The 24,384-nt window shown below is 52.6% G+C and overlaps 9 protein-coding genes across 9 annotated transcripts; 4 read left to right on the forward strand and 5 right to left on the reverse strand.

Annotated features, from left to right (window-relative positions):
* Window positions 1-837: 837 nt before the first annotated feature.
* J4E79_000321 (uncharacterized protein) lies at window positions 838-1,635 on the reverse strand (the record flags this gene model as incomplete). Its single annotated transcript, XM_049349238.1, has 2 exons — window positions 838-1,400; window positions 1,500-1,635. The coding sequence occupies 2 exons, from the start codon at window positions 1,633-1,635 to the stop codon at window positions 838-840; spliced, it is 699 nt and encodes a 232-aa protein (XP_049216025.1).
* An 877-nt stretch (window positions 1,636-2,512) lies between these two features.
* J4E79_000322 (uncharacterized protein) lies at window positions 2,513-2,905 on the reverse strand (the record flags this gene model as incomplete). The annotated part of the gene is made up of 2 exons (XM_049349239.1): window positions 2,513-2,611; window positions 2,699-2,905. 2 exons carry the CDS (start codon window positions 2,903-2,905, stop codon window positions 2,513-2,515), a joined length of 306 nt encoding a protein of 101 aa, XP_049216026.1.
* A 3,001-nt stretch (window positions 2,906-5,906) lies between these two features.
* J4E79_000323 (uncharacterized protein) lies at window positions 5,907-7,807 on the reverse strand (the record flags this gene model as incomplete). Its single annotated transcript, XM_049349240.1, is given in 2 exon segments — window positions 5,907-6,064; window positions 6,079-7,807. The coding sequence occupies 2 exon segments, from the start codon at window positions 7,805-7,807 to the stop codon at window positions 5,907-5,909; spliced, it is 1,887 nt and encodes a 628-aa protein (XP_049216027.1).
* A 1,243-nt stretch (window positions 7,808-9,050) lies between these two features.
* Window positions 9,051-12,674, reverse strand: J4E79_000324 (uncharacterized protein; the record flags this gene model as incomplete). Its single annotated transcript, XM_049349241.1, has 1 exon — window positions 9,051-12,674. The coding sequence occupies one exon, from the start codon at window positions 12,672-12,674 to the stop codon at window positions 9,051-9,053; it is 3,624 nt and encodes a 1,207-aa protein (XP_049216028.1).
* Window positions 12,675-13,572: 898 nt separating this feature from the next.
* J4E79_000325 (uncharacterized protein) lies at window positions 13,573-14,657 on the forward strand (the record flags this gene model as incomplete). Its single annotated transcript, XM_049349242.1, has 2 exons — window positions 13,573-14,575; window positions 14,626-14,657. 2 exons carry the CDS (start codon window positions 13,573-13,575, stop codon window positions 14,655-14,657), a joined length of 1,035 nt encoding a protein of 344 aa, XP_049216029.1.
* Window positions 14,658-16,889: 2,232 nt separating this feature from the next.
* On the forward strand, window positions 16,890-18,701 carry J4E79_000326 (uncharacterized protein; the record flags this gene model as incomplete). Its single annotated transcript, XM_049349243.1, has 3 exons — window positions 16,890-17,443; window positions 17,538-18,060; window positions 18,114-18,701. The coding sequence occupies 3 exons, from the start codon at window positions 16,890-16,892 to the stop codon at window positions 18,699-18,701; spliced, it is 1,665 nt and encodes a 554-aa protein (XP_049216030.1).
* Window positions 18,702-19,563: 862 nt separating this feature from the next.
* Window positions 19,564-21,312, reverse strand: J4E79_000327 (uncharacterized protein; the record flags this gene model as incomplete). Its single annotated transcript, XM_049349244.1, has 2 exons — window positions 19,564-21,194; window positions 21,249-21,312. 2 exons carry the CDS (start codon window positions 21,310-21,312, stop codon window positions 19,564-19,566), a joined length of 1,695 nt encoding a protein of 564 aa, XP_049216031.1.
* Window positions 21,313-21,571: 259 nt separating this feature from the next.
* Window positions 21,572-22,203, forward strand: J4E79_000328 (uncharacterized protein; the record flags this gene model as incomplete). The annotated part of the gene is made up of 3 exons (XM_049349245.1): window positions 21,572-21,618; window positions 21,710-21,994; window positions 22,047-22,203. 3 exons carry the CDS (start codon window positions 21,572-21,574, stop codon window positions 22,201-22,203), a joined length of 489 nt encoding a protein of 162 aa, XP_049216032.1.
* Window positions 22,204-22,555: 352 nt separating this feature from the next.
* J4E79_000329 (uncharacterized protein) lies at window positions 22,556-23,572 on the forward strand (the record flags this gene model as incomplete). The annotated part of the gene is made up of 4 exons (XM_049349246.1): window positions 22,556-22,817; window positions 22,872-23,092; window positions 23,144-23,335; window positions 23,384-23,572. 4 exons carry the CDS (start codon window positions 22,556-22,558, stop codon window positions 23,570-23,572), a joined length of 864 nt encoding a protein of 287 aa, XP_049216033.1.
* Between the last annotated feature and the right edge of the window lie 812 nt (window positions 23,573-24,384).

Genomic DNA, 24,384 nt, shown 5'->3' on the forward strand with positions numbered 1-24,384 from the left:
AAATGGAGAGTCTCTCGGCAGTCTTGCTCGATGGGCCTGTATCAGACGCAATAGCAGTGTTGTCGGGTTGAAATGAAACATTTTGGCTTGGTGGAGTAGAGTTGGCTAGCACATAACGAACACTGGCAGGGACAGGGTTGGGCGCGAGTTGACGGAGCTTCGGAGACATGCTGGGTTCATCGCTGCCGGAGTAAGCAGCGGTCGTCGGTCTCCTGCGCCTTTTCTAAGTTCTTCGGCACTGGAGAGTAGCAGGGTGAAAATTAGTGCTGTTAATTTAAATGTTAGTGTTCACATTAGCTTCTATTAGAAGGGAAGATTAACGCGCGAGAGATAACAAAGTTGCAGAGACCGACTCCGACTTAATGCAGCTAAGCCGTGCCTTCTGTGAGTGAAGCCGAGAGCTTGTCAGTCTCTTGCATAATATCTGTATGTCTTTAGGATAATTGAGGTTGGTAGGTAAAGTAGTGTCACAAAAGATAGAATAAGAAAGAAGCCATCGTGTCTACGACAGATACATGTATAGAGCAAACATAATAGTTCTAACTAGAACTAGTATCACTCTATATAACTTAGAATAGAAGGAAACTAACACATATTAAGCGAAAGACACATGCGCTAAGAATAGGAATTTTATCTTAACGTTCATGGCTATCTGATACATTGTTTAAAAACTTAGTGTAATGTGTCGTACACTTATTGTTTAGGAGCAGGAAAACTGCTGCCTAGTCACTTTTCTTTGCCCACATACAAGTCAGTAGACACATGGTGTAACGAACGTTGCTTAGATTCGATCTGAGCTTTATGTCAGCTCTAGGCTGCAAGTATTCGTCCTCATCCTTATTTACATGCACTGTGCTTATCATAAGTTAAATTCTGAGAAGGAGCTAAGCGCTGCTTCGCTATCATCCCATGCCCCATATGATTATTCTTCTCCAGCACATCTTCCACTGTAACCTTGCTCTGCATACCCTTCACCACTATGGCCTCATCTTCTTCCTTCTTGATTTTCTCCTCGCCCAAGTCTACGTTCTCACTTTCGACAACGGTGACACTAGCAACAGTACCCTCACACTCATCCATCTCCTTGATCCCATGGAGAACCTTATGCAAAAGACTACCCGGCGCCACTAGTTCCTGGCTGTAAGAGAAGCGTTCTGGATTCGGGACACCGTAGAGAATGAACTGTAGAACGCCTGTGCGCTCAGAATCTACTACAGCAGAAATCGGAAGGGTCCTGTCGCTCATGAGTGAAAAGGTTGTACTAGCTTTTGGTCGAAGCCATGACGGGAGGGAGTATGGCCATGGTTTAAAGGCTACTTCCTCCACACCCTCCTCTTTCTCTCTCTTACTATCCTTCATAGTCTCCTTCATGTCATTTTTTTGAGACGTGGATTCCAATACTGTAGGCATTGGCGTTACCATCCCGCTGCATAGCGGAAAAGAAAGGGGACGCGTTGAGCACGGGTGGAAAGTTGAGTAGGCGACTATGAAGCCGAAACCTTCTTCGGTTTCGGCGTTTGAAGCTTCAACAGCGTCGAGAGTATTTGGACGGAGACTGTCGAATCGCGACATGGGTTGGGCGCTAGGTGTTATGCGTTGACGCATTGTTCGTACAGAGAAGATCTTGCGGAACATTGTGGCGTTCTAATTGAATGATTTATGCCTGCTATTTCTAGAGGTTCTCGTACGGGTGGTTTATCGGAGTTGAGCAGAATGACTGATGAAAAGAGGAGTGAGTTGTACCGTTAGAAAGATCAAGCGTCGGCGGAAAAGGCTCCATCGGTAGTGGGCGAAGGGGATTTAATTTCCCTTGGTATAGACGACGTCGCACACAATACCCGCATAGCGTTGTCCAGACACGAGTGAAAAGTTTGAGGTAGGTATGCGTTAACAGTGTTTGGGCGCCGCTAGTGTTTGCCTCTCTAAAACCCGGCCGGATCGCGAAGTTCGAAACGTTCGAGATGGTGTGTTGCAGCTTTTACGTCTTTGTCGATTGAGCAAATGTTTGTGTCTGGATTGGTAATATTCTGCTCTTCTCTCATCGTCAGAGGTGGGCCCCTAAGGACCACGGTACAGAGATCTTGGTGTTGGCAACGAGTTTGACTCCCCATCAGGTCCGAACTGTGGAAGAAACTGGATACGTTGTCTTGCCGAGCAGATAGTGAATTAAATCGATGTTGTAAGGGATGTGTAGTGCGGAACTGGCGCTGCACTGCCCTAGGTAAAAAGGTTTATCTACTATTACCCACAATTTACAGAAGTAGAAACAAAGCTGGACGAAGAAAAGAAGATGAAGACCGAGACTGTCCAATGTGTACCAGGAAAAACGATGAGGGTATCCGAATTTCGCTCAAAACGCGTAGATCAACCAAGATGCAATGATGTGTGATATTCACAGAAGGAAATGTGCGACCATATCACTTCGCGTCGAATACATTAACGGGGGGAATTAGCGCGAATGGACCAAATTTGGGATGATCACAAGGAAAAAGGGCGAACTAAAGACTGGGGCTCAGTCACCATCCCACATGGGAGGTACCCACTCCTGTCCAGGATAACTAGTCGCCTTCATAGTGGGCTCGTCATCTTCCACGGCAGGCAGCTCAAATACCTGTCTGCTATTGCTGTGACTCCCACGTCTCTCCCAGGTTAAAGCTCCTCCGGTAGTGCTACCGCCAATGCTTCTCAGGCTGCCAACCTGCCCGCCACCAGACGCGCTGCGCTCAAGCTCTCTTGCTCTTGCTCTTGCAGCCTCGCGTTCCTGCCTATCGCGTTCATGTCTCTCGCGCTTCTCCTTTTCGCGCTGGACGCGTTCCATGTGGGCGAGATTCTCTTGCTGTAGGAGTTGGCGACGTAACGACTCCGCACCCATGTCTGGTGATGTGCGTTGAGGTGAAGCAGCCATTGAGGCGGGTTGTGGATGCTGCAGGATACCAATCGAGGGTTGACGTGGACGAGAATCTGGTTGTCTATCACGCGGTTCACCGTCTAGATCCGTTGTGATATTGAGCGGTCGAAGTCCTTCGGGGCGACTCTTATCTAAACCACTATTAGGCACACCAGGACCGTCATATGATGGTGGGGCTTCATTTTGAGCTTTCACATCATACTGGGATCCATTCCCGTGTGACGAGGTATAGACGTAGTTTGGCGACGATGGGCTATGAGAATGCGGCCGTTGACCCTCAAATGAAAAAGGCTGGGCGTTAGAAGGTCCGGGTCGCATAGGACTTTGGGCTATTTTTGGTGGTGGAGGTGGGGCAAATTCGCTTGCAATGAAATTCTGGGGACTATTGATCACCGTAGGGTCGGGAGACATGGGCAGAGGATACGCTGCGGGTGGCGGGGATTGTCCCGGATGTATCGGTGTTGGCTGTACAGGTGTCGCGTCGCGGCGGATAATGGGCTGAAGATTTTGACTTGATTGTGCTGCCTGCGAGGTCGCATAGGGCTGCGTGAAACTTCGCGGCAGAATTTCCCTGAATCCACCGCCGTGTGCTTGAGCATGTGGAGGTACAGTATTTAGCGTAGTCTGCTCGGGCGATAAACGAGGCGATGGTGATCCGGCAGCTCTCTCGTCCTGCTGTTGTTGTTGGGCGGTAAAGCGTTCTTGCATGTATTGTCCCTGTCGTGCTCGAACAATGTCTTGTTCGGTTGCTCCTGCTGGGAAGTCGAGATGCCATGGAAGATCCTGCTGATGGACTTCTGATATGCTGCTCATCCTTGGATTCTGGTACCGTTGGCTACTAGGGGCTGGAGAGTAGCTAGGCATTGCTGGAGAGTTTGATATTGGCGACACGAGGGACATTGTGCTAGCATCCGAGTGCATTCGACCGTTTGGAGGTACTTGTGAGTGTGCAGACACTTGCGGCGACACAGCCTGCATTATTGACTCCGAAAGCGGACGATTGTGTTGATCCACTGAAAGTTGCACGGGCGCATCCGTCTGACTGAGTGACAACGACTGCTGTTGCCGATCAAGCGGCGATACAAATGCCCCAGATACATGACTATACGCCGCAGGTATTGGAGGTGCGTCATAACTCGGCTCTTGCGTAGGGGACACTGCAGGTGGAGATATCGGCTCATCATCTTGAGAAGCAAAAAGAGGTCCTGAGCCGTGCGCATTGTGGTACGGAAGCTGAGGTTGATAGTCGTTCGGTCGCCACTCTACCAAAGATTGGTGTTGTTGCTGCTGACGCGGTCGTTGCACCCACGCATCGTCGTTCGGCCATGGCCTATTGTGCTCTGGTGCAGATCGCTCCTGTCGTAGTAGTTCCTCCCGTTGTGCTCGCCAGGTATGATGGGCAAGGTGGTCCTGGGATGTCTCGGGGTGTGCTTGTTGTTCTAGTTGTCGCTCATATTGATGGTCCCTCTGAACACTCTGCTCGTACTCAGACTGCTGTTTTTCGGGGGGTTGCTGCTGTCGCTCAGCCTGTGGGACCGTATAAACTCCTTGGTGAGCTGTTTGCGGTTGATTACGTTGATCTACCTGTCCCCGCGCGGCTAAAGAAGCTGCGTAGGCTCCACTCCCAGCTGGAGCTGGCTCAGCACGATGATTATAGTATCCTCCAGGAGGTGGATCCGAATCTTGATCTCGCGTGTGTGCAAGAGTGTTCTGGAATGGTGCACTATAGGGCTGTGCTTCAATCCCAGGCTTGGAAGCTTGGGATTGATTCAATTGTAAGCTGCTTTGCCGAGCTTGGTGTTCCATCGCTAGCTGCTTTGTTTTAAGGAATGCAGACGCTTCCTCTGAATGTAAACTAGAGATTGGCTCTCGTGATGACAGAACTTGCTGCGTTTGTTGCTGATACGGCTGAGGTAGCTTTTGAGGATGCATGTTGGGTGCTGGTTGCGATGGCCCAAGCTTTTGACCCAGGGGTGGCCTACTTTGTATGGTATGAGGCGGAAGTTGTCCGGGAGGATAGTATGCTAACCCAGACTGCTGTGGCTTATTCTGCTGATGCTGAGGTACTCTATGAGAGGCGCTGGGAGTAGCTGGAGTAGCGGTCGCCTGTATACTCTTCTGTGCCTTCTTTCCTTCTTTTGACATCTTGTATTTCATAGCCGATCCATCACCATTCACACCACCTCGAATGAACAGAGCGCCCAACGCAGAAAATCTCTTCTTCTTGCCAGATTCTGGTCTTTTCGAGTATGATACTTGATGGGCCTGGACTTGAACATTGGATATTGACGGTGGCTGCTGGGATGAAAAGTCGTTGGGAAGGTCGGATGCAATGCGCGTTCTCGAATCGACACGCGGTTCTACCGAGTGTACCTGTAACGAAGCCTGCCCAAACTCCGGTGGCTGCCCCATGTTTGGGCGACTATGCGGCAAGAAAGGATGTTGCTGGTCGATAAGCTTTTCTGCCGATGCCTCCCTAGGGCGCATAAATCTGTCCATTACAGAGTGAAGCGGAGTACCAGAACTAGGATCCGGCGGAAGTGGCTTGGACTGGGAGATTATGGCTGTATTGCCAGAGTTGGTCGTATGCTGGAGGTTCGCCTGTGTCTTACCACCAAAGCTCTTGAACATTGATGTAAGCCGAGGTTTCGAAGATGACTTCTCCTGGTTTCTTGATGTTTGCTCGGCAGGTTGAGACGAAGAATTGGCGGGTGGTCTAAACGCGGCAACTTGGTATTGCCCTTGCCTCTGCAACAATTGCTGTTGCAGTTCAAATTGATTTCTGGGTCCATGAGATTCCATCTGCCCTTGTGCGCGATTCGGGTTGCTCTGCGGCCCCGAAATTGCTGGCCTCTCTTGTTCTGCTAGCGGAACCCGACCCGAAGCTTGAGTGGCCTGTGGTAACTGACAGTTAAGATCAGGACTTCCGGAAACTGCTTGCTGGGAAGCTTGATGGCCCGCAGGACGCCAAGAACTGACGGTAATCTGAGTGGTTTTGTTACTGGGGTCGATTGACTTTACCGCTTGGAAGATATTCTTGGATGGAGATGGGCCAGATGCAAGCATTGGCTGGTGCCTCAATGCGCTCCGATCCGAGGGCGGTGCGACGTTTGCTAGCGGGTTCGGTGAGTACACTGTGTCCATATGTAGTGATTGCTGGGACTGATTACGATGCTGCATAGCGACAGGGGAAGATTGCGTTGCATTTGCAGATGCGGTCTGGTTGATCTGATCTTGAGGTTTGCCGTCTTGGTCTTCAGGTCCTGAGACGAAGCTCATTGGCCTTTCAAAACTGTATCTTGGGCGATCACCATCGCGAGATGATGGCGCTGTCGCAATACCGGAAGTTGAAGGCTGTGATGGCTGTTGTTGGGTAGTTGCCCCTCGCACCTGGAGATGTCCAAGTCGCAAAGGCTGGCCATGCTCGTCTTGCACATCCTTGACGACTCCGTTATGATCTGCGTAAAGATCAAAACCATCGTCGCCACCATACGACATCAAAATCTCCTCTGGAATCTGTGGTGGGACTGCCGAAGGCTTCACGGTGGACTCTGGCTGCATGCGACGAATTGTTGACGGGGTTGATCTTCCAGTAGATGTTTGAGAGTAAGGGTTGCTTCCCTCGTCAGAAACCATGGCAGATATCTGCGAGAGCATGGATCTTGACCGTTCTGGAGCCGCCGTAGCGCTATTTGAAACCTGCAGTTGCTGTGCTTGGTGCTTGAAGTCCGGAAAGCTGGCCTGGCCATGGGAGTGGCTGTTTGACATGGCGGGACGTGAATGCTCGCTGTACGGTTGTCCAGCCTTGGGTGTCTCCGGACCGTTCTGGGTGGTAATGCGCGGAACCTGCCCGGCGGGCGTGACGAGGTTGCTTTCGTCCCCCATCTCATCGGAAGCGCGCTCAGCCACGCGTGGATCAATGATGCTGTGTCCGCGGCCCCATGATGGACTAAGTGATCCAGAGGCGGTATGCTTTTCAGCGGCGTCGACAACTAAGGAGGGCGGCGCGGAGCGCGTCGAGGTGTCGCTGTCAGCCGCCGCAGCACTGGCCCCCGCAAGGGTATGGCTAAGCGAAGGCTCCCGGTCCCCATGTCTTCGTATTTCCTGCTGGGCTGGGGCTGCAATCGCGCCAACGGCCATTACTCGACTGCCTGCGTCCGCGTCGCGTTCTTCTCCAGATGTTGTCGCGCGGATTTCTGCGCTTCCATCTGCATTCCCAAGATCCCGAGTGCTTGTCGGAAGCTGCAAGTCGCTCTTAGCAAACCACACAGGACTGAAAGCGCGTTCCGCATCCGCCTTTTCATCTCTCGACATGCCCTCGTCGTCTTTGACATCAAAAGGCGCCTCGGATGCAGGTACACTAGCTTCGAGCGACGATACTCGCCAGACTTTGCCAGTACGAAAGGCATCATCAAGAAGACCGAGAGTAGGCGATTCAACATTAGATGCACGTTCTCCCTGGCGGATCGTTTGTTCTGCGCTGGCGAGCTCGTTGACTGTGTGGTGCTGCGGAACCGAAGCGCTGCCGTAAACAAACGTCTCGTGTCCGATGTCCAGGAACGAGTGTTCTGCAGACTCCTGGGCCCTTTCTTTCGAACCTAGGGTATTGAGAGGATCCATAGACGGCCATTCTATAGCAGCGACATTGTCTGGTGGCTGTCGCGCCAGCACAAAGGGTGTGTCTTCATACCTGATGACCCGGGCTCCACGCATTTGGTCATCGCGCTCGACATCCCCCACATCCCCGTTCTTATCTGATGTAATACTGGCAGATTTGCCCACAGGAGCTAGTACAGGGCTGACACTGTCAGATCCCTGTTTCGCATTCAGTGCTATCACTGGTGCCAAGCTTCTTCCACGAACAAGCTCCCTGTCGCTGTCTTCATCGCTCACATCCATGTGTCTGTTAGTGTACATAGGAGGCGGTTGCTGGCCATGTCGCAAGGATGTTGGTAATGGGTCGTGATTCAACTGTGGCGGTTGATCGTCATCATCGATGCGATGATCTCTGACCCTCTTTGGCGATTCGTCACTGAACCCGAATTGAAACCCATCGCGTCGGAGATCATCAGATTCTGCTGTAGGTAGGTCTGGTTGGAAAGATCCCTCTGGGGCACGAAGCATTGTCTTATAGTCATTCGCTCTTTCTTGCGCACCAGAGATGTTATTATCGTCAGCAAAAGCTGGGTGATAATCGAGGCTTTTTGGATCTCTCGTAATCGCTGCTGGCATCGAATGTCTATTCAGAACAATAGGAGGGGTTGAATGCCGAATAACAGATTGCAACATCCGATGGCTGGCACTGTCCTGACTAGACCTACGTCGATAATGCTTGATGGCAACCTCGTTTGGAATGGGGGGAACGGGCGGAACATAGTCTTCAGCGTCCTTGTCCTGGTTTGAAAAGGCACTCTTTGCTGGCGACGGCAATATGCCCAAATGCGCCTGCGAAGAGCTTCTTCGCATCGCTGTAGTATTGAAGTACTCGTTGAGAGCAGCCGGTGGAGTGCCGACCCAAGAGTCTGGAGCATGGAAAGAATGCGGCCGACGTTCCCCCATCAGGTAGTGATGGAGCTCGCGGGGAGGCGAGGTCTTAGATGTCGAGTCAAGGACGGATGGAGTAGTTTTCGGCAGCGCCACACTACTCGGTCTGGTTCTGGAGCGACTGGCACGCCGAAATTGGGACGAGAATGAAAATCGACGCTTCTTCTTCTCTTCGTTCGAGACTTCCCCCTTCTTTTCCTTTTCCGTCATGGAGCGTAGCAGTTGCACTCCTGACGATGCTCTCGATCTTCGTGTGACGAGCTCGGGCTCTTGAGAAGCTTCGCGCGAAGAAGGAGCAGAGTCGGCCCGGTTATACGAGGAGGTCTGAATCACGCATCACATCAGCAAACAACACCGTCGTAAGGAAGCTGAGCCGCCTCAGTCAGACTTGGCATTACGTTGAGATGATTATGAAGCTACAGGCGAGGACTACGATCGTAAATGGCGAAAGAATGAAAACGCCCAAAGCAAGGTCAGAAACGCCACATTCAATGTCCATACGAGTACATCCAATCACCCGCTGTAGTCCATGGACCAAGGAAAATGGTAGTCGTGACATACGATGAGAATGCCAAGCAAAGAAAATGGGTAGAAGAGATCATTTATCTACCTTTTCGCGGCCGAAACGGCTCTTGCCTTTCGCAAACAATCCCTTGGCACTGGTCATGCCTTTCCCTCCTAACACATTAGCAGTATGAAGCAAGTCCTTGCCTTTCAATTGCATCTGCTGATTTGCAATTCGTCCGCCAAATCCTGAACCAGATGATGCAGGATTAGTGGGAGAGCCTGAGCTCGCGGGGACTGGTACGCTAGCATTGTTATTTTGGTCGGCGCTCACGTCGTAGCTACTCGAACCACCAAGCTTGCCAAACAGTGCAAGAGAGCCAGTGTGCCTGTGACGTGCCGAGCTTGTAGGCACACGCTGTACTGGGTACGTCTGCGTAGCCAGCTCGGGGTTTGCTTCGAGCGCAGAGCGTAGCCAGTCATTAAGGCCATGATCAACTGTCGCCCAGTACTCGCGTGTCTTGTTGTAGGTGTCAATTCGCTCAGCAGCAGTGTTAAGCGTTGCTATTTCTCGAGCGCCCAGAGGCTTGTCCGTAATTGGCGACTTCGGCGAAGGCTCCTCCTGTACGGCAATGGGTGTTTTCGGCTCGTCGTCAGATGTTACGATTGCGGGATGTTCCGCAGGCTGCTCTATCCGTTGCTTCTCGTTCAAGCTGGATCCTCCGAGTCCCGAAGTCTGCTCATGCTCCGCACTGAAACGTGGTGGGAGATCCACGGCTTCGGGATTGAGCTCTGTGTTGACAACATGAAGTCCCGGGGAGCGTGTTTCTTCTCGAGCAGGGCTAGTTCCGGGGCGCGCAGTATCGACGGTTGGAGAAGCAGATCGTTGCGGCATATCACTGCTACTACTAGGGTCAGGTTTAGTAACCGTGAAAGTGTGCTCTGGGCCAAAGTACGAGTCCGGAAGGCCTTCTGACCACTCTTGTCGTTCTTGATCTGCAGCTCGTTCCACAGTGGGAAGGCGACTCTCCGTTGCCTGTGAGGCTTTTGTAGGCTCAACAGCGGCTACACCGTGCGCTTGCTGGTCTGGTGTTTGCGGTTGCGGGTTGCTTGCCTCCCAGCTAAATCGATTGAGTATCACAGGCTTGGTCGGTTCTTCCGATTGTGGGAGAAAAGACATGGCTGCATCGGATGGCTGATCTTGAGCATAGCGCTCAGTATCCTGCGAAGATCGACGAGAAGCCCGATCTTCATCTGCCCAGTAGGTATCATACTCACTGGGCAGAATAGAGCTAGCACGATTTGTGCCTGGGCTGGCGGGGTGGAGCGAGGCTTGATTAGACTCGCTGGCCGGCGACGCTGGAGCCTTGAAAGGGCTGAGACTGGCGACAATCTCCTTGCGAAGACGGTCACTTTCCTGGTCTTCAGCAGAAGGGTCAGTACTTAACTGAGGATCAAGACTCGGTCGTTTAGGCTGACTCTTGAAGGGCTGTGAGGGCCTCTCCTTCAAAGGCGGGGGTGGCGGAAATTCTGATTCCGGGGTGTCTTTCGCGGGGGGAGTTGGCGGCACGCTTGAGCCGGAAGTGCCAGTACGATCTAGCTGAAGAGGCCTTGGTAAATAGATATTTCCGTGGTCAGTACGACGTGCTTGCTGCTGTTGAGTCTCGGATGTTTGGTCATCGGCACCCAAGGTTGTGCGGATAGAATTGACCATTGCAGCTCCAGCATCTCTAAGAGCGGCGAGCGGATCCGGAGTGTCCGTCTCTGCCGACAATGCCCCGGCAAGTGGCTTCTTATCCGTTGTAGCCGTCAGATCGGATTTGTTGAGCGCACTCGGACCATTGTTCGCGAAACTTAATCGACGGTCTTGCTCGCCCAGATCCGAAGGTGTCATAGCGGTAGTAGCATAAGACTCCCACTGGCCTGGAAGATGGGGACGAAATTCTTTGACAGGACTGCTGGGTTTCGAAGGGCTAGCTTTCGTTGGAGACGCCGCACGTGAATTATCGTTGCTCCGTTCCCACGATTGAACACTGTTCCTCGAGCGATTGGACTGTGTAGAGCCACGTCTCGACGATGCCACCTCTCCAAATTTGCCAGCCAACGCCTGCACACGACCCTTGCTTGGAGACTCTGAGCGATCGCGCGGCAAGCCATCATCGAGAGGGCTTTGCGCGTTATGCGACTCGAGGAAGTTGTTCTGTGATTGAAGCTCTGAAGCGCCCAGTCCGGGTGCGCCATTGTCTGGACCATCCCTGACAGCAGTAGCAATATCAGCCTCGCGAGTAGCATATGCAGGGGATGGACCATTAAGGCCGCCTTCCATTGCGCCCGGAGTTTCGTTGCTTTCCATGGTAACAAGGGCGGAGGAGGGTTCGGGTACGTCTCTGCTCGGTGCTAAGATAGGGGATCGTGCAGGACTGTCACCGCGTGTGGGCGTAGCGAGGCCGCTGCGCGGTAGAGAAGAGTTGGAGAAGTTGCGATTGTGACCTGGGGACGGTTTTCGTGGAACGTGGTGTATGGGCTCGACGATCTTCGCAGAGGTTGGCTGGGTAACGGGCGTCGTGACTTCACTTGGTTCTTCTGCGATGGCGGGTGTGGTGCTTTCTGCTTGATCACGGTTTCTCAGTGCTGAGGCTGCTGAACTGGGCACGCGGCTCATGATTGGGCTGATTCCGGAAGTGCTTCCAGTATTGCTCCTCAGAAGGTCTGAAGTTGAATCGTTGTCGTTTGATATGGGCGTTGGCGGAACGGAACGCGATTCGTCAGCGCGAGTAAATGCCTGATCAACAACAGAGCGCAGACCCTTGTCATCCTGTGGTGACGCAAGGGATTGATTTTGCTGGGGTTGTTGTTTGTCGTGCGGGGCTGCTGCATCATAATCAGGCAGATACTCGCTCTTGCGCTCAGCGACGGTTTCCATAGGCTGCAGCGATCGCCCGCCTTCTTGAGGAGAGTCCACGTTGTCCTGTATCGGAGAAGAAAGAGAGTCCAGGCTTGGTCGCGATGATTCCATTGACGCCCGCTCCCGCTCCTCTTGGTGCCGCTTGTATATGTCGGCTGGTCTGATGAAGGGTAGCGGCTTGTCAGATGCCTGACTGCCATTGCGTGATCGTGGCGAAGTAGACGTTGGCATGTCTCCCTGGCCTATGCTACTCTTGCGCGGGGGAAACTGTGTGTTGAGCGGCGGGGTGAAATCGGCAGGGACCTGCGATATGCGAGTCTGGAGAGGCGGGGGCATGGCAGAGTAGCCCTGCTCATGCTCGTGGCCGTGTCCATGTTGGGGTTGCGGTATTGTTGAGGAGAAGGCGCGCTGTTCCTCGCCGTGCTCGAAGGAATTTCTTCGGGGTCGTGGGAGGGGCGCCTGCTGGGAGGGGTCGGTGAAGCTGCGCGATGGTTGCTCCGTCCGCTGGGCATAGTAACGCTGCGCCAGAGGCTGTGGCTGCTCGGGCTCCTGGTTGACGCCGTATTCGTCGTACTCGTCGTAGCCGCCCCAATCGTCGCCGTCGTAGGCGTTCTTCTTCGCCTGTACCCATTTCTTCGTTTTGGCACGGTTGACATTGGTCTTGAACGACACAGGCTGGCCGGCGGAGAAGGGCGACGCGGTCCGATCGCTAACACGAGTCAGTTCAGGACAGCAGGCGACATGCGCGTGCAGAGGCGGTACGTACAGCGGCGACCTGGCTTCCTCTTGCTGGAAGCGGAAGGGGCCAGACATGATGGCGTAGGAGGGTCCGGAGATGGCTAGGATGCACCGCTCTCGCTCTACTAGGGCCGAGCCCAACGCCAGCTATGTCCTGCAGCGCATGCAACCGGGAGAGACGAGGGGCAGCCTGCCGAGATGGAGTCTGCGACAACGGTGGGGGCCGGGGGAGCGAGGCAGTGGTGGTGCAGGTGGCCGGAGTGGTGATAGACAGCGTGGCTGGAGCCGGGCGGGAGGGTTGATGAGGGCTCGACCAAGCTTCCGGGGGATACGTCACCTGCCTGCGCGTGCGAAAGGCCCGACGTGATCACGACAACGGCGCACTCGACGGGAGCAGCTGGGCAGGCGAGGATGGGCGCAGAGGACGCGGTGGAGGAGTAAGGAGAGCTAGCGATCAACTCCCCTTGATGCAGCTGCTCCGCGCGGTCTGACGGGTCTACGGCCAGTATAGCGCGCCGTGGAGGTGTGGCGCAGGGCGTCCAAGTTTGGCCGACGCGGAACTAACTACGTTTCCCCATTCCCCATTTCACCCCGACCCTCAACACATTCCGCTTTTCTCTGCCCGACTCGCCAGGAACACGCCGCTTCCGATTCACCGCCGCGCACGACTGCATCCCGCGTCTCTCGTCACTCCTGCAGGCCAAACCCCGCCGCCGCCGCCAGCTCTCGCACGCCCCGTCTACGAACCGCGTGTCGCGCGCCATCACCTCACAATTGCATCTCGCCCGTGGCTGCCCTGGATCCTCGAGCAAACGGGGCCTGAGCAAATCCGCGACTGCACACAAATCTGCCACCCGCCTCGGCGCAACTTCCACGTCGCCTGTGCATCCGCAGCGCCTGCTGTCCTGCCCACAGGTGGTGCGCCTCCCCTTTTCCGCCCTCGCCCTCCCTCCCACCACAACGAATCGTCAACATGGCTGTGTCGATACAGGACCGCACCGACGAGTTCCGCTCGATTCTTGCACAGGCTCGTCGGCGGCAAGCGCAATCCAAGACGGGCGCGCAACGGCAGTCGCTCCTCACAGCACAAGAGAAGACACAGGCAGATGCCAACCCCCGGCGTCAGCGCTCTGAATTTGCGCGCAATGCGGCCGACGTCGCGCGGGGTGTTGCGAGCACCATGCAGAAGCTCGAGCGCCTTTCACAGCTGGCCAAGCGCAAGACGCTGTTTGACGATCGGCCAGTTGAGTTTGACGAGCTCACCTTTGTCATCAAGCAGGACATGACTGCACTGTCAGGCCAGGTGCGGGCACTGCAGCAGATGAACTCGAAGCAACACCCCAAGGCGAAACCCGGTGTGGACCAAGAAGGAGAGCACAACGGCCAAGTCGTCAAGCTGTTGTCCGACAAACTAACCAACGTGGGGACCAACTTCAAGGACGTTTTGGAGGTGCGAACAAAGAACATGCAGGCATCGCGATCCCGCACGGAGCAATTCCTGTCAACAGCTGCGCAGCAATCCCACAGCAACCTCGAGCCAGGCCGGACAGATTCTCCACTTTACCAAACACCCCAGCGAGGTCGATCACCAGGAGGCTTCGCCCGGAATACCAATGCAGCGCAGCAAGACCTGCTCTCGCTCGAACCTTCTGGGTCGTCAGCTCTGACGCGAGGCGCACCGCAATCGGACGCACAACTACTGCTCATGGAAGAGGCCCAGCCCCAGAACGCATACATCCAAGAGAGGGGGCGAGCAATTGAGTCGATAGAGTCTACTATTCAAGAACTAGGAGGCATCTTCAGCCAGCTCGCCCAGATGGTGTCCGAACAAGGAGAACAGATCCAGCGCATTGACGCCAACACCGAAGACGTTGTAGACAACGTCGAGGGTGCCCAGCGTGAGCTGATGAAGTACTGGAGCCGCGTGCAAGGCAACAGGTGGCTTGTCGCAAAGATGTTTGGTGTGCTGATGATTTGTACGTATACCCGCACACTCGTACATTGACAACATACTAACAAGTCTTAGTTTTCTTGCTCTGGGTCCTTATCTCTGGGTAGATTTGCGCTTCATGGCTACGGCATTTTCAGGCGTTTCTACCAGCTCGGTCTGGCATCGAACTGGACGAGCAGCCATTGCATACGAGGCTGCGCACTTCTCACATGTATCTATATATATTTCTTTTGTCGCATGTTTCACTTTTGGGCCTGGCTTATGATCACCATTACGTCATATGAGCGAGCCGTTATAAGCTACTATTAATGAATTCAACCCGTCTTTTCACTTGCGACATCAGGACGATTTGCTGGGTGTGGAAGGCTTCCCGGTAGCTCGGTCCATGTCTGTTGTGTACTGTACCATATTTGCTTGCGTGCCTTGGCTGAATATGTACAACATGCGATTTGGTAGTCGATTAGGACAGTAGAGTAGTGCCCATCACGAAGCTTGCAATACAAATGCGTGTATTCTGGGTCAAATTCGTACACTCAGGTGGAGCATGCGCCAACGACCACCACCTGCGTCATCAAGGCGGCCGTGTGATCGACGACTACAGGCTGAAACAAATTGGACAGTTGTGCGTATCCGACCGCTTCTTATTCTCGATAGCCCCTGCGCAGTATCACCAACGTCGCAACCGAATTATCATCTTCACATGCTCCAGGATGACCCCGACACGGACGGCTACCACCTAGGTGGAACATCAGAACATCGGAAATCATGGCAACTAAGCGGCAATGCCGAAGCTATCCTCCAACCACCTAGTGGGCTCCCGGCACAGTATTCCGGCTACACCACTACGAGTCGTAGATGGAGAACTGACCTCAATGTATTAATGTAATCCACGTCCTATTTACTAAGGCACTAGTCTAGAAGTAGTTTTTTCTATCTTACAATTCTATAACGCTACTACTTACCTAAATAGAAAAGTACTATAAAAGCTACTAACCTAATCTTATTAAGCTCTATTACTGCTATTTTTACTAGTTCTACCTTTACGCGTACTATAAGCTAAAGCTAGTAACTACTTAATTTACTATCTCTTTCTTATATTTATACAAGTTCTCTAGAATTAACTTCTTATAATATATAAGCTATAGCTTTAAGTCTAGCTTCTTAAGTAAGACTTTAAGTGCGTAGATCTTATCTACTTAATAGGTTTAGCCTAGAGCTATAGTAAACGTTAGCGCGTACCTATATACCTAAATAAATTATATACTATTACTAAGGTTCTATAATAGTAGTATACTTATTTTTACTCTACTTATAAGCTTAAGATACTTATATATCTATTTACTAATAGTCTTAATATTAAGAATAGCTTTTATTAGAGTGTTAGTGTAGCTTAAGAGTTTACCTTAGAGTAATTAGTTAGAATTTAAAGAGCTAAGCGTGTCTATTTCTACTAAAGAGATAATAAAATACTAAATTTACTATTAATTAGAAAGAGAGTCTTAATTACTTATAATTATAATAAAGAAAAGAAAAGAATAGTAGTAGAAGGCGCTCTTTTATAAGTACCTTAAGCTTTAACTTTAGTTCTATAGTATAAGCTATTATAAGACTTATTACGCATTTATTATAGAGTTATCTTAGCTACTATAGTTAAATATAGAGACAACTATTCTAACGAACTTTAGCAAACTACTATTATTAACTTACTAACTTACTAACGTATACACCTAAAGTCTCTTGCGATAAGACTTTAAATTCGAGCGCGAGCCCACAAGATGGAGAACTGACAGGCGCCGAACTATGCACGTCACCGCCATGACAGCCGAAGTGATATCAACGGTACTTAGCTCGTCACTAAGCGGGCCTGATTGGCGGCGCGAAACATGTAAAGTGCGACATGACGAAAAGGACGGCGCAACGTCGGTCGGATAGCCGCGTTCGACGGGCGCGCGCAAACTCATTAGCGGGCCATGGACAGATGTCATATCGGTGTTTGGCGGGTGGGATGGCTTGCAGGCGACATGCTGAATGCAGCATCAGCAGATGATCCACCTGCTGCAGAGTGGGCGTGTGGGCGCCCGTCTTCCATGCTCTAGCGCCCACTCCTTCCATCCGTATGTGAACCACACTTCAAAGGTTCTCACACCGTCGTGCGTCCTCGACACCTGACCCGCCCTCTGTTTGCTGCACCCCTCTGTTAGTCGCCCAAGCTTGTGTGCCGCCCTCCCAACGGTGCCGCCTGTCCTGCGCAAGAAGAGACTACCCTTGCGCCGCTCGCATGTCTTGGTAGCGACCTCTTGACATCAGTCAACAGCCAAGTGCATGCGCGCTCCGGCGCAATGCCTGACCGTATATGGGACGAAACCGTTGCGCTCGGCACGGCTCCCATATTCGACGATGCTATATATCTGGCCGAAGCCTTGGGTCTGCCTATGAATCAGAATGAGGACCATCTCGACGCCGAGGTGGCGCTGCTTGCTCGCGAATCTGGTGTCCCCGATTCTTATCGTTTCGTACCCCCGCCAGAAACCATCTCTCGCGCAATCTCGACTATGACGCTGGATAGCGATCAGAGAAGTTCCAGATCAATTCACTCTCAAGAAACGCAGTCAACAAGCTTCACGTCCGCGCCTTCCCGAACTTCCAGAGACCTCATTTTCTCCACTGACGGCTCAACCACAAGAAGGGCACCTCCAGCACGCTCACAGATTACGTCACCTGTTGAGAAGTCTCGAGACTTTGTTGACCGTCCCGAATCTGATTTCCAGTCAAGACAATCATCGACACTGTCCATCACACCTTCCGCCATCTCCAGCTCAGCCTCGTCACAGCAAGCGCAACCAAGGAAGAAACGGGGCTCCGTCATTTTCTCCATGTTCAGAAGGGATTCAGGGTACGTTATGGACAGTGACTTATGACAGCTTCCTACTAAGTCTTTTTAGTAGTACTTGCACCACGTCCGCGCCGCACCACGGATATCACAGCAGGCCTCGAGGCGCAAAGCTGGTATGCGGTCACATATCGTCTGACGCCGACGTTCGCGCACATATACAAGAGTCATTAAAGAGAGGCGCACACGTAGCGCCCGATTGCTGTGGAAGCGCATTACCGCAATCCATTCTGGAGCGCGTCCCAGCAAAAGACGACCCGAGGCTCGCTATGGAGACTGCTACCGAGCTGCCTGAGCCTCTTTCCCGTGACTCTGACTATTGCGAAATTGTTACCTCAACTGCTGACAGTTCCCATCCCATAATTGACTCTCTAGTTTCAGACATTTCCTCCGCTTTGCCACAATCTCCAATGAGGCGCACCCGACACGAGGCGATCAGCATCGGCTTGGCGTTAGCTAAAGAGGCTTTCGCAAGTTACAGGACACAACAGAAGGAAGAGCTTGCACGTGTCTCGCTGTTCGAGTGCAGCCAAAGAAAAGCCTTGTCAGCGTACCAATATTGTTCAATGCAACAATTGGGAGAACAGCTTGAGATTGATAAGAACGAACGGATCGGACAGGTAGGTATAATTCGTGTTGATGTGATATACGTCAGCTGACTCAAGCGATGTAGCACAATGAGGACCTGGAGCGATTAGAAGAACGACAACTTCTCGCTGAACACGACCTGTTGAAAGCACAAGCTCAAGAGACACAGAACGTAGCGACAGCCCTAAAGTATATTGAGGCGTATTGCCTACGTACGAGAAGCAACCAAGAGCGTGTGCATGCTGTGTCGGAGGAAGACTTGAAGAAGCTGGACCACCAAAGATTGATCCAACAGGATCTTCCCAGACGACACGCGAGTGCAATCAACGTCTTACGAGCAAGGCAAGAGATGGACACCGCACGAAGACTAGAAGCACAAGAAGCAGAGCTACAGCAATTAGGCATTGAGCACGAGAAAAGGAAGTTTGCAAAAGAAGCGGAATATCACAAGGAGCTGGCAAGGCTTGAAACCGTTATCGAATTAAGAAGAAAGAGGCTTCTACAAAGGTGGGATCTCAGGTTTGAAATATGGCGACGTGACTGGGAAGCGCAGCACGACACGACTCTGACGGTAGAACTCGAACACGAAGACTGGCCACCTCGCAAAGCAGATCACACGATTTCCATACCTGAAGCAAGTTTGCTAGCTCAGTACATCAAGGCTGCGGCATGATGCGACGGCCTTGGCTGCTCTTGATTTCTGAAACATCGCACCTCCCGTCTGTGCGATATCTGTTCGTCCCATTGACATCGATTTGGGCAGCACCACCATTTTCGTCAGCATCTTACAGCGTAGCGAGGCGTTTACTTGAACACAAATGCTCAGACGCACAGTCATTCTCCATCCTTTGCGGCATCGGCGGGTTTCCATCTTCGCGACTTTATACCCTTTTTGTACCTTTGCAAAGACGCATTTTCTTCACACGGTTTTTAGATGTTGTTAAAACGGGAAATGCTCCGCTTATATGTAACAGACCAATCTTGTTTGATTGGATAACTAGTTATACGTTATATTGTAATGAGATAGTTTACAATGAAGTCTGCAGCCACTGAACCCACCGTCTCTGGAAAGCCAAAATATAAATGTAACGATACTCCCATAGATCTGGTCTGACCCAGGCGCCCACACTAGAATAAGGTCTCTGCTAATACAATCTCGTCGACTAGTGAACCATAGCTTTGGGCGTGAAGAAAAGGTGTGGCAGACTAGGACTAGCAGCCCGATCGCCTGGATCCTACGGAGCTTTTCCCCGCCCCTACGGCGATCGAGTAGCGACCGAACGCCGTTCGCTAGAATCGACGGCTTGGCATGATTGACAGGCCGAATGGGGAAGTTTGCGATCTGGGGTTCATGGCAGGAGTATCGGACGCTCCCGTATTTGACATGATTTAATTACTATTTGGGTATCTTGCTAACTCGTGAAACTCGTGAAACTCGTGAAAACATCATTGACGGCCATCACATCGGGCATGGGAAAACCTCCACCAACTTCCACAGACGATTGCATTCGGCAGCTCTGACAGGCATCGCTGTCTCAGCCACGAGAGAGATCGCTGTTGTACTGCTCAACGGGGGCTAGCATGTCCCATTGTAAACTCTCTTGGGCGTCCGTGGCTGGTGGCAGGTGACCCAACCCCATCGCCATGTCCATCTCAGCGTCATCCTTTATGAGTGAGAGCTGGTCGAATTGCTGATCGAATAAAGCATTTTGCCCATCCATGCTCTTCAAGTCAGAATATGGTAGCATCGGCATGTTGCTCTCCATGAGGTATGGAGCAGGCGTCTCTGGGATGCTGGGCGTAGCAGAGTCGAACATGCTCATTGAGTCGTCGAACCCACCAATCCAGAACTGCCCTCCACTGACAGCATCGCGCTCCTGTATCATGTCTTCGATCTCGTCCTCGGGAATATAATGCTCTGCGAGCAGATGACGGCGTAAATCACGGTCCATGTAGAAGCGGTACTCGCACGTCTTCACCAAACAGGGCACCTCGCGGCCTTGCTCATAGCCAACACCGGTAAGCATGGTAAGCATCGAAGGCTCCGGCTTCTTCTTTGACTTTGCGGCCTTCCGGAGCTGCTTGCGGTTGCCGAGACCAAGATGATTTTTCCGAACATGCTGATCGAGAGACGACTTGGCCTTGAAGGAGGCGCCACAGGCATTCTCTCCGTTCCAGGCTTGGAGATCTGGGTGTTTTGAATTCTGCAGAGCATCGGGGGTACATGAGTACCTGAACTGCTTGTCGTGGACCGTCTGAATGTGAACAGTGAGGTTGTGTTTCCGATTGAAGACACTCTCACAGCCTAGTCTGGGACAAGCGAACTGCGTTTGTTCTTGTGGGTGCCCATGGACGGTGTCGAAGTGTGTCTTGAGATTGGATGCAGTCTTGAACTTCTGACCGCACTGTGTACATACAGGTGGGTGACACTCGGCTGTGTGCACGTTCAGCTCGTCTTTTGTCGCGAAAGACGGTAAGTGTGGCGGGATGGTGAATGTGTCAACAGACTCGCTCTGCATTGTGTCCGCGTCTACTCCAGCCGTCGCACACAGCATGCAGAAGTGGCCCTGCCCTTGTATGTCTGCATGTGTCTTGCCCATATGCCGTTGTAATGCGCCCTCAGTCTGAAAGCCACTCGCGCATTTCTCGCCGCTCTCTTGATCCACGTGAGAACAAGTGAAGGGCTTGACGTCCATGTGCTGGATCTTGACGTGTGCCTCCAACGCCTTCGCCTTCCTAAAAGCCTCGTTGCACGGGGGGAAGTCGGTACAGTAGAATTTGGATTCGTGGACGTCTCTGTGCCTCTGGAGCCTGCCGTTGGAGGTGAAACTCTTGCCACACCCGGTCCAATCGCATGTGAATGTCCGCTCGGTCGCAGGGTCGCGATGGGCGTTCTTGAGGTGACGCTGTAAGTGGTCTTTACGAGGGAACGTCTTGTTGCAGCCGGGCTCGGTACAGATAAATGGTCGCTCCTTGTTGTGGCTTCGCATGTGTGTCTCGAGGCGACATGGTCGGTTGAAGCGTTGCGAGCAGGTTGGGCAGACGTAGTTCCATTGGCGACGGGCCTCGCTCTCTGCCCTCAAAGTGCCGTTGTCGGTGAAATTGACCTTGTAATCAGCAGAGTCGTCTGTCGCATAGTCCTGGTCGGGTGTGTCCTCCGCAACACCTCCGAGAATGTTAGCCTTCAGGATCGACGTCACGGTGCTCGGGGTTACGGTACTGTTGCGAGACCTCTTCTGTGGCGCCACACCAGCGTCTTCGGTGTTTCTCCGCTTCGGCGCCATAGTATTGCATACAACGTGCGCGTGGTTGCAAGGCGGCTCGTGGATGCGCAGAACCATGGACGAAAGTCGAGCTCCACTGTATTTTGCGACCGCCAAGATTTCCCACGCTAGTGCAGACGCCGACCCCTGCGATTTCTGATCGCGAACTTTCTTTGCCAGTCGCATCGCACCAGGCATACACCCCATACTCCACGCGTACCTCTCCATCTCTCGGCATCCCTTCCTCAGACACGCACGCGCGTAGAAACTTGCTGCAAACATGTCCGACTATGGCGGTGACGACTACGACGGCGGCGCCGGTGACATGTACGTTCAGCTCCATCTCTGGGTTTCCTCCACCGGGCGCATCAGCTAGGGGAACGGTAGGAGACAGTCCCGCCGATTCTAACTTCAGTAGTGACGAGCCCCTCATCGAGTTCGACGAAGAGGCCGAGCCTGATCTGATGGACGACGAAGACGACCAGCCTGGCGGCGGTGAAGACCCAGACAATGCCGAACCCAACGACGACAACGTAGTAGTATCTGGCGATGCCAACGCGGCAGCTGCTGCCAAGGAAGCCTCCAAGAACACAGTCACAAGCGAAAAGGACAAGAAGGTTCCGAACGACAAGCGCACAACCACCCCATACATGACAAAGTACGAGAAGGCACGCGTCTTGGGCACAAGAGCACTTCAGATCAGGTAGACTACCTTCAGAGGGAGGTTGCATGTACAAGGACTAATGAGATTGCAGTGGTAACGCTCCCGTGCTGATCGACGTAGAGGGAATGACGGACCCTCTGCAAATTGCTGCGAAAGAGCTCCAAGAGAAGAAGATTCCCCTTGTTGTACGGCGGTACCTCCCCGATGGTTTCTACGAGGACTGGACTTGCGAAGAGCTTCTGACATGAAGCGTGGTGTGGCTGATTGCATTTGCTATGGAGTTTTGTTTGGCTAAATATGGGGTATTTCGGCGAAAGGAGTCTCTGAGTGGTTGCGCAATTATATCCCGAGTCTCACCCGATCTCCGTTAATTCCAAGCCTTGTCCGTTGCCTGTGCGGATCCGCGGATAAGATTTCTGTAACAAGCCAAAAGTCTAGAGGGAGGTGGGGTAGCTCGACATAGCTATTCGTCCCCCGCACTAATTTCAGGCACAACGTCACTCAATGCGCCTGCTCACAAAACTTCCAAGGGCCCCTCGACCTGCGTTTGCATTCCAACCTCCTACTGTTCGTTTTTCTCGCTATACCACATTGTCCAAGATGTCTTTCGAAACCACAGGCACCATCGCATCCTTCGGCGGCAAGCTTCTCAAGTTGAAGCACAAGTCCTCAAGCACAAACACCGACATGGAGCTGAACGTGTTCCTGCCTCCACAAGCACTCAAGTCCGGCGCCAAGGTCCCAGTTCTCTTCTACCTTTCCGGCCTCACATGCACCGGCAATAACTGCTCAGAAAAGGGTTTTTTCCAGCACGGCGCAGCCAAACATGGCATCGCTGTCGTGTACCCTGATACTTCACCGAGTGCGTGCCTACCGTGAGACTATACGCGGAGCATTTGACTAACCCACTCACTAGGGGGCTTACAGATCGAAGGTGAAGACGAGTCATACGACTTCGGGTCAGGCGCAGGTTTCTACGTCGATGCCACCAAGGAGCCATGGTCAAAGGGCTACAACATGTACTCATACATCACCAAAGAGCTCCCCGAAGCGCTGTTCTCGTCTTTCAAAGAGCTAGATTCCAGCAAAGTCAGCATCACAGGGCACAGCATGGGTGGACACGGCGCATTGACACTGGTTGGTCAGCTGCTTGCATACCAGGAGGACTAGACTGACCACCATCGATAGTTCCTCAAGAACCCCGGCATGTACAAGTCTGTCTCTGCATTCGCACCCATCGCCAACCCCATCAACTGCCCATGGGGCCAAAAAGCTTTCAAGGGATACTTTGGCGAGGACCAGCAACAAAAGTGGAAGGAGCATGATGCGTCAGAGCTGGTCAAGCAATGGAAGGGTCCTCTTGAGATGCTCATCGATGTGGTGCGTATCATATGCGACAGTCTTGTGTCGTTTTACTAACTGAGCTAGGGCACTGGAGACAACTTCTACAAGCAAGGCCAGCTTCTACCGGAGAACTTCGTCAAGGCAGCCAAGGAAGCTGGCAATGACAAGGGCATTCAACTGCGCATGCAGCCCGATTACGATCACAGCTACTACTTCATGGCCACATTTGCTGACGATCACGTCGAGTGGGCGGCGAAGCATCTAGGCGCATAGTAAGTAGACGTGACACCGATTGTAATAGCAGTCTGCTCACTACTACAGAAGCGGCTCGTGTATCAGAGAGAAACTATAGAACCTAATAGAATCCGTACACATCTGGAAAGACTTGACTACTCATTCGTGATTTATTGGGTTGATCAACTTTTTGCACGTGAACACCGAATTGTATCTCAGCTCTTGCCGCCGTGAATTCGCTATAGAGTGCGGGCTTCAAATGTATAAGCATGATAGAGGGACGACTGCGTTGCTGGCCCTCCTTCTGGGGGCTCTCATACTCGACGGGCACCTGGTCGTTGTCTGAAAGCAGCGTAAATGACGATTAAATCTTCAGCAATGCGCGTGGCGGTGTCGAAACCAAAATCTCGTGCGCACGTGTCACACGGTCAAATTGGGCGCGAGAACATCCCACCAGGCCCGGGCTTGGCGCTGCCACTTCAGTCATTGCACAGCTGTTTTCGGCCTCGACGCCTCGACGAAGACGGAGAACAACTTTTGCTTTTTCCAGTCGGTACCCTAATCGCCTGGCACATAGACCCTGAGCTCTGGTCATTGTTTCTTTCACGCACGAACCCTTGCACACGCCGTACGTCAGCCCCTCGTGCCCCGCCTCTGCCTACACCGCTGTAACGCTTTCGTGATGCAGTCTTCCACAGTTTGCTCCATGGTCCGGTAGCATACCAATCCGCTCATAGTTCCTACCCCACCACGTCCGATGTACAATCTATAGGGCAGACCACACCGACTCAACCTGTGACTCAACCCTGCTTGCTCAGCTTTGACAACACGAGGAAATGGAGGCCCAGGTA

Source organism: Alternaria viburni (genome assembly GCF_023758015.1).
Source record: "Alternaria viburni strain BMP 2772 chromosome Unknown scaffold_1, whole genome shotgun sequence".
Classification (NCBI taxonomy): domain Eukaryota; kingdom Fungi; phylum Ascomycota; class Dothideomycetes; order Pleosporales; family Pleosporaceae; genus Alternaria; species Alternaria viburni.